This window comes from Syngnathus floridae, chromosome 2, assembly GCF_059516105.1.
Source record: "Syngnathus floridae isolate MCC-2025c chromosome 2, RoL_Sflo_1.0, whole genome shotgun sequence".
In the NCBI taxonomy this organism is placed as follows: Eukaryota; Metazoa; Chordata; class Actinopteri; order Syngnathiformes; family Syngnathidae; genus Syngnathus; species Syngnathus floridae.
Window position 1 is genome coordinate 6,294,417 of NC_142414.1, and position 13,919 is coordinate 6,308,335.

The window sequence follows — 13,919 nt, forward strand, 5'->3', positions numbered from 1 at the left end:
TTTCTGTCCGTCCGTCTGTCTAAATGCCTTAACTGTCTCTTTCTATAGTACTGCCTTACACCGCCCTACTAAATTCATACGAGCACAATCTGCTCCCTCTCGGCCAATTACTTAAATCTCAAAACCTGCTGGACCGTTTCCTTCCCTCCCATGAACTTGTCCCTCTCGTCACCTTGCTCTTTTGTCTGGTACCGTGCAGGAGCAGCTAAGAGCATGTGCCCAGAAGAGGCGAGGGCACACCGTATGATATGACCGTAATGTCCCGTATAATCCCCTCAAGAGTGAAAAATCTCTACCAGGAGCTTTACACAAATTTTAGAAAAACGTAAAAACTATACTCCCTTGCTTAAATCACCTGTGTGCTTGTGTGTGATCAGGTATTCCTTATATTATGGGGACAGGGATCTGTCGATATGGTTGTTGGAATTAACCAGACTTAATGTCGGTGTCCCAAGTTAAGGTGCGACTAATGGCAAACATGTGTGAATGGATTTATAGTGGGATAATAGGATTTCACGTGTGGAAGTGAGCGAGGGAAGTCATGTGTCACTGCCACTTCCTGTGTGGTTGCTAACATGTGAAGGTGTCTCACAAATGCCATAGCTTAAGCTCCTTGGTTTTGTAGATTTGCGTACTTGTAGATCAAGGTGAAGAATTAAAACTGGATATCGCAAACGCTACAGAAATACAGTTTTAGTTTTAGGTACTCCCTGTCTTATCCCCCCCCCCCACAAAAAAGTTTCAAATGATACATCATTCCTTAAAAAGATATTAAAATACTGTGTGATAAATCATATTATCTAGCTCATTTGTCTGATATAAATAAAATATTAACAGTGACGACATTGCAAATGTTCTCCTAATGGTGTTAATGGTGCACCATTTTCTCCCCCCTGCAGAAATACAAGGAGTTCGACAGGGCCGTGCGTGTGGAGGAGATTGATGGGCTGCGTCTCGTGAAGAAACTGGCTGAGAACATGGAGGAGATGTTTCACAAGAAAGCCCAAGCAATGAAGGTATGACACATACTGGAGCAGATGATGGCTATATTATACAGTAAACTAATCCCACACCTACTATGTCCGGTTACATCCTGGCATTTGCACAATTCCAAGTGTGTCAGGCGGAAGGTGACAGAGTGTAAAGCTTGTTTCACTTTATTGATCTAAAAGTACACTGAGGAAGCATCAGTATCTTAATGGGTCCTTCAGGACTCATCTTATGTGATTTTCTGTGGAGTAGTGGCAGTACTTTATTACAGTAATAAATATCACTTTATCTACTGTGGAATATAGACAAGGCTTGCTGATACTTGAGGCTTACTAGATACATTCAACAGAAGTTGTCTGGAGTCAGTCGAACGTTCCAGGAAACTTTCAAGTTTCAATACTTCCTGGAGCAAAATCTTCTGCCCAGTGTCGCAATTCTCCGAACTGGCCTTAAATTAGGACCAAAAAGTGGATGAAAATAAATAAATAAATAAATAAATAAATAGATAAATAAATAAATAAATGGATGAATGGATGAATGGATGAATGGATGAATGGATAAATAAATAAATAAATAAATAAATAAATAAATAAATAAATAAATAAGTAAATAAATAAATAAATAAATAAATAAATAAATAAATACTATTTTCAAATGCTTTCACTATCTTTTTTTTTATTTGTGACATGCATTTTGAGTTTGTTGACACTGGGAGATAAATGTGCCTTGTGACAAGCATCATTTTCTTTGAACTCAATGATAAGATGCATTGACTTCACTAATATACTGTGAGTCTCTTTGTGTGTCATCTACCGGAGAGTGCGTTAAAGCCCCGAAGATATCAGGACTTTGTGGGCTAATAGCTCCTCTCATGACCTCTTCTTGAATGCAGAATGCCTCGTAATTGTTCATCTTAGGGGATTGTGAACGTGACGTACGTGTTCCATCCATGTCAGAAGATTCACACAGGGACATTGATTAGGTTATTCATATGGCAACAGAGCAAAGGCTACGTTTACACTGGAGTTCCATTTTTTTTAAAAATCCAACCTGGGCCACTTTCATGTGTGGTCTTGATATTTTGCATCATTATGGACATTGACTCGACAAACGAATAGAAGAAAAGGGAATGGAAGGCTATATTACCTAAATGGATGGAGAATTTACTCCTTATCAGAAGCTATCATTTTTCCACTTCATTGCCACGTTTTTCATTTCTTCACCTTTGGCTGACTTATTAGTCAGGAACGTACAATGGAAGTCCCCTCTCTTCATCTCACTTTCAATCCAATTTCCCTCTGCCTATATTAGCCAAACTCTCGTGTCAGGCCAAGCGTGCACACTCGCAGCTGTCCTCAAAAATCCCTCTCTCTTTTGTCTGCTTCATCTCTCTCTCTTCTTTCTCGCCAAGCCACCTCTCTCATCTCTGCTGTTTCCTTTTTTTTGTATGCGGCACTCCAGAGATTCAATTTCCGTGCAGGCGCTCAGCCCTGTCCGTCATCGTGGTTTTATCTCCCAGTGTTTGTGTCAGTTCCCCCTCTTTATCGCTCGCTGCCACCTGCTGAGAAGCAAGAGCTGCACCTGTAAATGTATTTCTTTTAAAGTCTCTTTAGGTCAAACAAAGAGGTTTGATTTTGTGTTACAGTTATGTAGAATACAATCAACTGTTCATATATATTTATGCAAACGCATGCTTAGAAGGAACCAGCGACTGTTCTGTGTCATTCAAGTTAAAATGGAGCTGTTGCAACTTGCTTTGAAGTTGAGCTTTTCACTATGCACTTCAAAAGCCTTCAAATTTTCGCTCTGTTTCTCCATTAATGGCACATTTTCTTCACCGAGTCCTCACCTGCTGATATCGCTTTACCTGTGGCAGTCGCTCCTCTGTAGTTGGGAATGCGCGGCGATATGTGAAAAATAAAAGCACACGCAACTACTTCAAATGCAATTTTGCTCTCCGTGCACTTAAGTTTCCAATTATTGCAGCGGGGGCAAAGAACATTGTTTATGTTTTTTTTTTTTAACTATTGTATCATCACCTACAGGCTAATATTTGAATACAGCTTGTAAATAAACTGTAGTCTATTTGCAAATTCAGACTATTAATGTGCTTAGACTCATCACCTCCTACGCCCAAAGCTACATTCTGCTTGTTCTGTCAGTACCCACCAAATTCTTCTTACAGGCCCAAAACACCTTTCAAATTTTCCAGCACACCACCAGGTGTTGACAGCTTTGCGCTTCTTCTTCATGAGTGTTCAAGACATGCAAGTCCAATGACATGGCCTCAAAACTGATCATAAACCTGCGCCCTCGGCTGTCCTGGTGCCAAGTGGGACACCTTTGTGTTTGTTATGGAGCATCCGTGATCAGAACATAAGTCCAATAACGTACCACTCTGGTTCAGATTGGGGGAGTTGCCATTCTTCCCAATTGCACCCTTCCAGGTGTCACTGTCATTGCTCAGATGAGAATTGGAGTACCCCAGAATGTGGCTGTGGGTCCTCGCTAACAGCCAATCCAATCCCCCAAGATGAATGGAATTTTCTTGAAGAATCAAAAGTAGATGGATTCATGTATGAACATGATGCATGGAAAATACAGAAATCAACATGAGTCAAAATGTATTGTGAAATTTGAAAGGCAAATGATGAAATGCAGGACCTGCTGTTTGCCTTTCTCGTTCCCTTTATTACTGGCTCACCACCGTGGTTTTGTCCATGTGGCTGTGAGCCAGTGCCAATGAGCCAAGCACAGACAGCAAGGTGTCACTGAGCCCTTTTCCGTTTTGTCGAGGCTGCAACTCTCCCCCTGTATCGCTGGCAATGGTAATTGCTGTCCTATTGACCAGTTGATGTGAGCCGACACCGAGTGCAGCTCAGCTCGTAAGCCAAACATCAAATTTGAGGCAAAAGACCTCGAGGACCAAGCCTGATCCATCTTAACTTGCTTTTGTTTTTCTCGCGGTGGCAGAGCATCCGTGTCTTGAAAACAATGAGCCAATCAAGTTGACGGCTCAAAATGGGGGTCTCATTTGAATTTCAAAAGTGTGTCCAATCAAAGGCCTTGATCAGACAAATTGTAATCGCAGGTTGTCACATAATCAAAGGCCCAAATGAGTGCAACATGTCAGAGGAATTTACTTGGTTTTCGGGTAAGGGTGACATAAAAATGATGCAATGGGAAATATGTTTCATGGAAGGGCAAATAATGGCTTCAGGTTAGAAAATTGTAAAGTATTGTGCAATAATTATGCATGTCAATGATGGATCTGTTTTCAAATAAGATATTTTTACTTGTTGTACTAAGTTCATTTTGTCTTCACTTATGTCAACTAAAAGATATTTTTACTTTGGGAAACAATGACCATCAATCCTACTGGTGTGATATTTGTTCCTCAGTTGTTTTTTAATCACTAAACAACACTGAACAAAATAATGAAATAAAATAAATACTAAATAACAATAATAAAATTGTTTAATAATCAGTAATCAGGAAAAAATATTTTAATACTTTTTACTGCAAATAAAATTTCATCTGATTATTCCATTAATCGATAGAATAATAGATTCAGAAAATATTTGATGATGACACCCCTTTGAGCCTTTGCTAAAATAACTGCTGATCGTCTTTCTCTCATTTACATTTTGCAAATTATACAATGTGTAAGGACTGCAATTGAAAAAGACCACAAAGTCTGCTCGCTACCAGTAATGCACGGGAACACGCAACACACAACTCCGTCCACCCACTACAAGTCAGCACACACTTAAAGACTAACACATCAGAAGTGCTCGTCCTTTTAATGTAGTGGGAATGAAATTCACAGAAGTGAAGAGCACTTAGAGAACCAACTGCTCATCTGTTTTTTCCAACCTCCTTCTTTGCAAATTATTTCACTCGGTTTTCTCGGTTTAAAAAACATTGTACATTTTATTTTGTATGTATTTTATCAACAATTCCTGTCAAACTGGTTGCATACATATAGTGACATTTGCAAGAAAAAAAATGGACACAGTACAGAGAATAATTGAAAAAACCATTAAAATGTTCCAAAATGAAAAACACAATAAGACACGTTCAATCTATCAGCCACTCAAACCTCCAAACGTCTTGAAAAGTGTTTGTTTTGACATCGACTTCACACGTGGTGCCTGACATTTTGCTGGGAGTGTGAAGTTAAGTGTTCAGACCTTTTGAGAAAGCGACTTTCTTATTCCATTCTCATCCTCTCCTCGCTCCACTGTCCTGGTCTTTGTTTGTTTCAAAGCAATTCTTTTCCAGTTCTCAGGCATATGCACAAGCTACCTCTCCATGTCCTTTTGCACAGGTGTTTAGTGTGTGATTTTAGAGTTTAAAATAGAAACAGGGAAGTTTTAGATGGTCAGAAGCACAGCAGACTGAATGCAGAAATTAATAAATAACCTTTTGGGACCAACTGCAGCATAAAATGCAGCAATATTCAATAGCCAGGTGGGTTGCTGTGGTGACAAAAATAAATCGGCCAGAATTCACTTAGCATGCTTGCATCCCAAATCACCCGATGAGCAATAGCAAACAGACATACTAGCACAGGTGAAGATTGCGCTAGCTTTACCAATGAAGTCATTTGAATGGAAATGGAATGATAGTCAAGTCACCAGCTGTGATCCATGGACAGCCAGGCCAGTGTGTGTATGTGTGTAATCCCTCAGTCGCCCATAAGTAGACATTAGCAACCAGTAGCCGATGCTAGTGCGAGAGTGGATGTCGCAAAGACACGCGTAAAACAACACCCGGCAATGATTGAGTTTGTTTTTAATGGGGGTCCACTGACTCTGACTTTGCTATTACCTCCGCTGTCAAACCATTTAGGAAAATAGCCTCTTTTCACAAGATGGCCAAAATGGCTGCCAGCTTTATGCTTGTCCTGATGGCTTTTTCTATTGAGCGAGCACTAACAGGTGTGAAGATTTGTAAAGTGACTTTTTGTACGTTGTTAAGATGTCATTAAATGATATCCAAAATGGCAAAGAGAGATGAAGTCAAAGTACATGTTTACACTGCCCATCTTGTGGTAGGAATAGAAAATACTGCCTTGCTGTGGTATTTGATCCACAATGTTTGCCGCGAGTGGGGGTCAAGGTCACTTTTAGTATTGATTACTTTGTGTACTCAGCATCCCTGACTCTGCCGCTATTGTACACATAACAATCAAGGTTAATTGGGTGCTGCATGTACACATAATCTGCATATTTTTCTGTTTCTTGGCCGATTATATTCTGCTTTAACGCTGGCTCATTGTCTTCCACTTTACCAGAGACTTGTAGTGGCGGCAGAGGAAGCCCACCTACAGCACGAGGAGGATCCAGACCTGCAGGTGAGCAAGCCCGCTTCCTGCTGTCACCGCACAGTTTTTATTAAATATTTGATTTAACATGGAAAGTTTAACATCAAAGATTAAATTATGTTTGGTATTTAGCCTCCAATTCGTACAAATGCTAGCCAATTTTCTCACAGGAGAATAAATTAATGGGAAAATTATTTGCTGATAAAATTTTCATGAATTAATAACAATTTGACACACCTGTCATGTAAATTCTCAAAGACTAACCAAACCGCTTCCTCCCTTCTCACCGTTGTGCCCCAAATCCATTTGAGCAGCTTTAACTTATGGCGCTATCATGCTTCATGTGTGCGTGTACTTTGTATGTGCAAATGCTGGCAGGAGCAAGACAACATGGCGCGGGTGGTTGTGTGGCTCTTTTTTGACTTAGTGAACATCTCAGACTGGAGTTTCGAAAAGTAGGAGGAGACACAGCAGGAAGTTGACTTTTAAACGTGAATTTGATGCAAAGCCGACTTGGGAGGAATCGCTACTCAGCTAGTTTTTGAGTCCGGGGAAGTTACAGTGAATTTGTGTCGTGATGCTGTCAGCTTTGGAAGGTATCAGAGTCAATGCACTGGTAGTATTTTATGCTCATGCTGGCAGTTGTGCTGTTCTGAATTTCTCTTACGTGTTTTCACCTTGTTGTAAAGATTTATAGGCATTTTGTTTTTAAACATTTATTTATTCGAAATAGGCCTGTGCAATTAATCGAAATTCAATTACATTATTACATATACTTTCTATTTTTGCTGTATTTCCACAACCTGCAAAGGTTTGAATTTTTGTGTCACACAGCTACGACGGTGTTAGTTCTGATTTTGCTTTATATTACAGACCACGTTGAATAATACACGGTAATTATCACCAACTGGGTTAAAAATACCCATCCACCCTGTAGGGTGAAACCTCCTCCATCACTATTCAGGGTGTATTTGTGTTTTTTTGGCGGGGGGCTACTGGATACATATTTGGCTGGCAGGGGTTTGCTTGGAATTTCCTTATCTATCCATTCCAGAGCTCTTCTGCTTCCAAGAGAAATTGGCACGGTAATCTGCTCCGATTTGCCTCCCTCGCTCTTTTACCCGCATTGCTCACGCACTGTAAATAGGAAAGCAGGGCGCAGTCTCCCATGCCCTCTGCAGCCGGTGAAGACCATCCACGGAGAATGGCAAAGCCCAATGCTGCTTCCAGAAAATGTAATCCCGCTCAGAGCTGGGGGGGGGGGGAACTCCTTGTGTTTTTGGTCTTCCGTGATCATATCTTGGTTGTGCACAGAAGAGGCCTCGTGCTTGTAGATTTGCCAGTTTGTTTGTTTTTCTTTATCAAAGCATATTTGACCTGCTGACTGCATAATCAGTTCATCTTCTGCTTCACTGGCCTGTCTAGGTGCACACAATTTCTATGAAAATGATTACGTGTTGCATTCTGAGACTGTGCTGTCAGTATAATGCTGTGTGCAACACCGCAGTTTGTGTTTTCTACGCAAGTAACTTTTAGCTTAAATAACATTTTACCATACAAAACATTCGGCAAGGAAATTCAGCTTTATTTATATATTCATACGCAAGCTAACTAACTCTGTATGCTTCATATAATTAAAAGTATAATTTATATACCAAGGTATTAAGGACATCTTGAAGCAAATTAAAAAAAATAAAAAGTCTAATAAAAATTACTAAAATGTTATAAAAAAAATGTAAGAGCAAGATTATTTTGAAAATGGCCTCCGTCATAAGGGGAAAAAATGGTTTATTGATTACTTAGTAAAATATACTAGAAAAAATGCTCACTAATCCATGTGAAATGTTCAGGCTCTATTTACAATTGTGCAATCTCATACCATGTCTTTTTAGATATGTTTGGACAAGTACTGCCTGTTACCTGGCCTGACATGCCTTGTTGCCGGTACATTTCCTCTTCACAGCTCAGACTTGAGTCAAGAGAGCATCTGGGGAGATAATTATCCACTAATTAAGTACATTACTAATTTCCTGTGGACGGAACATGAGATGCTGAAAGATGATGATGATGAGTAATAATGACGTTTACCTCTGTGAAACAAGATCTGTTTGCTAATGTTCCCTATCTCGGTGTCACAGTGTAATTGATGTCATACTATTCATATAAATATTCAACGTTAGTTGTGCACACTTCGGGAGTTTCAAGACTTCCAAATTAGTAAACCCATGTTGAACCTACCACTACCCAGTCTTGGAAATAAATAAATAAAAAATAGTTTAACCAAAGACTGATGCAGTCATAGTGTTTCTCACAATTATTTTTCACTTAAGCCTACCTTTTAAAACTTTTTTTTTGCACAATGAAGTGTTGAGTACAAATCTTGGCTCCCCCCTTCGGGTTATTTCTTACACTGTTGTGTTTACCCCCAAATTACTTGTATCCATGCCCCCAGTTGTTTTCCAGTCTTATTTCCACTCCCGGAGAGTGATGAAAGTTGAAAGTGAACTCCAGAGGGTTGAAGCGTCACGGTTCTTTTTGGTGCGCTATCGCCTTCCTCCTTGTGGCTGTGACTCAATTTTATGCTTTTTGCGTGTGTGTGTGTGTGTGTGTGTGTGTGTGTGTGCGTGCGTGCGTGCGTGCGTGCGTGCGTGCGTGCGTGTGTGTGTGTGTGTGTGTGTGTGTGTGTGTGTGTGTGAAACCAATAGCAAGAGTTGTATGCTTGTATAAAATGTGCGCATTCAACTTGTGTGTTTCTTAAAAGAGGGAATATGAACTTTTTTGTCTTTGAACTGTGAAGTTTCTTCGGATATCTAGCCACATTCTATTACATATTTTTTGGGCCATAGGCAAACCGGCACACAAATGTGCTACATTACAAATAGAGAAGTAACAGGGACAACTTTTATCCTTGTGTTTACAATTTGAGGTATTATCAAATACTTCAATCAACTGTCGGTGTGATGAATCTTTTCGACAATATTAATGACATTTACGAATTTCACACCATCAACTGACATAACACACAACTCGCATATGGACGAGTATGACAACCTCATTTTCGAAAAGGGGAACTAAGATATGCTGCTCTACCTACTTGCTCTCGTAGCCCTCCTCATCCTCTCGTCTTCTCTCTAGCCCACACTGAGTGGGTGCTGATGGTGCAAACGCGGTCTTTCGGCATAAAGATCAGCTTGTGAACACCGTGATCAGGGACTGCATTAGTGGCACTGGGCACTCCTTTCGTGAGTGTACTACTGGAATTACATAATTGACTTAACACACACACCTACACGTGTGCTTTAACACAAACGCACGGGAGCTTGCACAGATGCAAAGGCACACATTTACACGCCCACAAAAAGTGCTGAAACTCTCAGGCTAATGGGTGCAATTTTAATCAAAATTAAAGCCCACATGCTGTGAATTTAAATAGCTAAGTCATTAACCACTGTTTTGTTGTATTTCTTTCATCTAACTGTCACCTCTCCATACAATACTTTATACAGTATTGTTTAATTTTACATTTATTGGGAGTTAGGATGCACTGGATTATATTTATTGCATTTTCATTTATATGCGCATATTTTACACTAACTAACTAACTAACTAACTAACTAACTAACTAACTAACTAACTAACTAACTAACTAACTAACTAACTAACTAACTAAAAGGTGTAAACACGATTGCATCTATAACTAACTACCGTACTTTCCGCACAATAAGGCGCACTTAACTTAAAATTTACTCAAAAAACCATAGTGCGCCTTATAATGCAGAGTGCCTTATATATGGATTAATTGATGAATTTGTTGATCCATACTGGTTGTGCACAGCGCTCTGGCAAGAATTTTCAGTACGTTTTAGAATGACTAGTAAATTACAAGGTTGCATCGCTTTCAGCATTACACCAACCATGATCAGTGGCGTCACCAAAGTAAGCTACTACTGGTCGATCGCATGACATTTTGAATAACATTTTTTTTTCTATAGGCTATAATCGCTTGATTGACATACATGTAAGCCTATCGGGAGGCAGTCACAGTTAGTTGGAAACGTCTCCAAAAACCATTCCGGAAGGCCACGTCCATCGACAAGTCCTATAAAGGTAGCAAGAGTACTTGAAACGTTTCAGCGAAGTCCAAGAAAGTCTGTGTGAACAGTTCCATCAACTTCAAACTTATCTCTAATTCGAGTGATGGTAATTCGTGTTGGTGGTTCTTTTTGAAACATCCTCCTAAACTGTCTTTGCACTTCTACTGCGATTTCATGCTTCCAGTGACGTTTTTGAGTATATTTTCATTTTTCAGAGTTTAGTCTGGCTGCCATCATTTGGATCGATGGGTTAAATCTGCAAAGAAAAAACAAACTTTTGAGTTATCAGCTGCTAAAAGGTGTATACATCTTTTTGGGACACCCTGTATTGACACACATTTGCATATCAGAGGTAATCTGCACTGGAAAAAAATGAAAAGGTTTTTTTTTTAATTTGCTCAATTTTATTTTGTCAAGGGTTTGCATAAAATAAAGTAATTTACCAATTTTAAGTCGATGTGTATTCAGTGTATGTAACATCATTTGTCCATTAGCAGTGAAGCCAGTGTTTATGAAAGGAAAAACAACAGAAGAGCAATCCACTTTCAAGATCTTCATTTTAAATTCAGAATGGTTTGAATTTAACCAAGCAATACTCAAATCAAATGTGACTTAAAACTACATTGAATTAAATGGAGTTTTAAAATGAGAACACTTGTCTCCTGCACAGCCAACTTTAAAAGACAGTCAGGTAATAATGTCTGTGCTGCACTAATTAGTTTCATCATGATGAAATGGAAAAAAAAGGTCGTGGCACAAAACTGGGGATAGGGAAAGTTTTTTTTTTTTTTTTTTTTTTTTTAATTAAATATTTAACTATGCTGTCTATGCCAAACAAGCATTGTAACCACCATTGCACTTTGCTGCTTATCTAATCCTGGGAATGTTCATGCGATGATCTTGTATTTTATTGTGAAATATTTTTTCATTTCCAGCCATCCTAGATGTTCTTATCTGCGTGTGATCGCTCCCCTCAGGCCTCAGCCATGGGTGGTATCTTGGCTTGGGGGTTGCAGGGATCCATGTGTTCTATATTTATCTTGCACCATCATTTATTAATAGTCTTTCCAGTATATGCAGCACTAAAAATACAGCCAAGCCAGGGCACCGCATGCAGTGTGGCGATAGGAAAACGAGTGCGAGGGAAGAATTCCTACCTCAGCATTTTATCACACATCATGTATGATGATTCAGAGATTCACATTACATCAGCATCTATAATACTCTCTGACGCAGCATTTCCATGACCGAGACATTGTGGTTTAAAGTATATTCATTTGTGTCTCTCTCTCTTGTCCCCAGTATGAATACTTCAATGCGGTGCTGATCAATGAAGTGGATGAGGAGGGCAACAATGTGGAGCTGGGAGGAGAATTCATCCTGCAACCTAATGACCACTTTAACAACCTGTCAGTCAACCTTAGCCTCAGCGTGGTCCAGGTGCCCACTAACATGTACAACAAGGGTATGTTTGTTTATTTTGCCTTGTGCATGATCTAGTATGTTAGTTTTGTTACCCACAAAAAACAAGAGTGACATTCTAAGTTATATGCAACAAGATAGTCGTTCATAAATTTGTATCTTCAGTAGGTTTGATCCTTTAATTCACTAGCTGATCATTTGTGATCTGTTCATCTACTTCCATTTTTTTTTGTCCAAGTGTCCTAATTATTTTTTTTGTTCAAGTGTCCTAATTAGTTTTCTTGAGAGTTTTTATGTCCTTCCCAGTCTTGAATGTTCAGGTTTTTTTTTAGATTTTTTGTTTTTTATTTTCTTGAGTTCTCTGGGGAGAAAAAAATTACTGTGCATATTTGCAGGAGGGAATAATTGTACATTGAATAATTCATATGAACCTTGCTTTCTGCTCACGGTGTCTGCATTTACATTTATGAAATGTAACACTTTGGATTATTTCAGTCACATGCTAATTGTTCAAAAGTCAAACACTCGTCTAATTCACAGTCAAACCAATGAAGTCTCGGCCTTTGAACACTGCTTAGTAGACAGACTACATGTCGCGAGGGCTTAAATCAGCTACCCGAGGCGGAATTATATTCGGGGGTGCGTAAAAGGGAAGAAAGTAGGTTAAGTCAAACTGATGGAAGGTCCGAGCAATACTTTAATTATTGCAAGGTGATGGGAGAGGGGGGAATCAAATGATAGTGACAGAAGGGGACTGATTGAAATGGAAAGGAAGTGAATGAAAATTCTATGAGAGTGCGACTGGAAGGCTAATGCAAGGAGAGGAAGCATAATCTTGATTTGATTCCCTGCCAAATGAATGGAACGGGGCACAGACAGCGAGGGAAAGAGCTCGGAGAGTTTTTTTTTTTTTTTAAATCCTCCGGCTTTGTTCGCTGGGAGTGAGAACGTTTGCTGGGACTGCAAGGAGCTTGTTTGGTGGGGCACAACTCACCCTCCTGCAAAAAGTACTAAGAGGCTCGGATTAAAGGAAAGAATGCTTCTCTGAACGTTTTCATTTTAGCACATGTGCTTTGATGTCAGAGTTTGCATGACTCCAAGATCCAGACCAGCGCAATGAACGTCTCATTCTGTTGCATTTGGGTATGATGTGACAGAAGCAAACTACAATGTCAATGTACTTATTATTATTATTATATACTATTATACGTACCTACAAATAATCCAAAACTTTGTGTTACGGAGTTGTGAGTTAATGGATTGCATCTGGAACTGTGAAGGACTTTGCATTGTGAAGATTAGTTTTACGAATTGTTAATTCTGACTGCAAATTGTCTTGGTATTGTTGTGCAAACGGTTCCCATCCAAATATCGCTCCCCTCCAATCCGCGTTGCATATCAAGCTTGCTTCCAAAAGACTCATACATTCATGGCTTATTGGCATGAGTGATGACAGTGCAACAATGGTGCCGGCTTTGGAGATGATGAGGAAAATCTCATCTGCTTTTCTGTCTCCATTTCACATCTGCACTACTTTTGCCCACCTCTCCGTCTACATTTTTTTTGTATGTCATGTTTCGATGTACAGTGTAAAACGTTTTACTGTAAAAATTAGAGTACTTTACTGGCGGCAGTAATCCAGTTAAATTCTGTTATCGTACGTTGTATGTTACCACATCTTTCTAATGTACAATACAATACTGTGAATTTATATTCAGTCAATTACTGTATTTTTGATCACTGTCATTTACTGAATCACTGCTACCAGCAAAAATACTGTAATATAATATATTTTTATATTTTTCTATGATAAATATATGTATTTTGTTAGTATTGACTGAATTACAATTATTCTAATATTTTAAATAAAATGTATTTTTCCCCCAAAAAATTTATAATAAAAATCCCAAATTAAGATTGTCTTATTACCTTTAATGTGATGCCTTGCCATCGCCAGTTTTGGTTTTGTTCTCTGGGTAGATGTAAAAATCAGAATTTTAGGTGACACATGATGTTAAGTGTTGTGTTTTTTTTCTATTGTTTTCATTTTTGTACTTTTTATTGTAATTTTTTTTTTCTTTACA

General features: G+C 39.0%; 1 protein-coding gene across 3 annotated transcripts in view; it reads left to right on the top strand.

Moving 5' to 3' along the window:
* Positions 1 to 13,919, top strand: part of LOC148401390 (voltage-dependent calcium channel subunit alpha-2/delta-3-like) — a 75,423-nt gene that overhangs the window by 14,999 nt on the left and 46,505 nt on the right. For all 3 annotated transcript variants that reach the window (XM_088367741.1, XM_088367742.1, XM_088367743.1), the window contains exons 3-5: positions 900 to 1,016; positions 6,290 to 6,349; positions 11,716 to 11,878. In XM_088367741.1, coding sequence (XP_088223867.1) covers positions 900 to 1,016; positions 6,290 to 6,349; positions 11,716 to 11,878 — 340 coding nt within the window. The remainder of the gene's footprint in view (positions 1 to 899; positions 1,017 to 6,289; positions 6,350 to 11,715; positions 11,879 to 13,919) is intronic.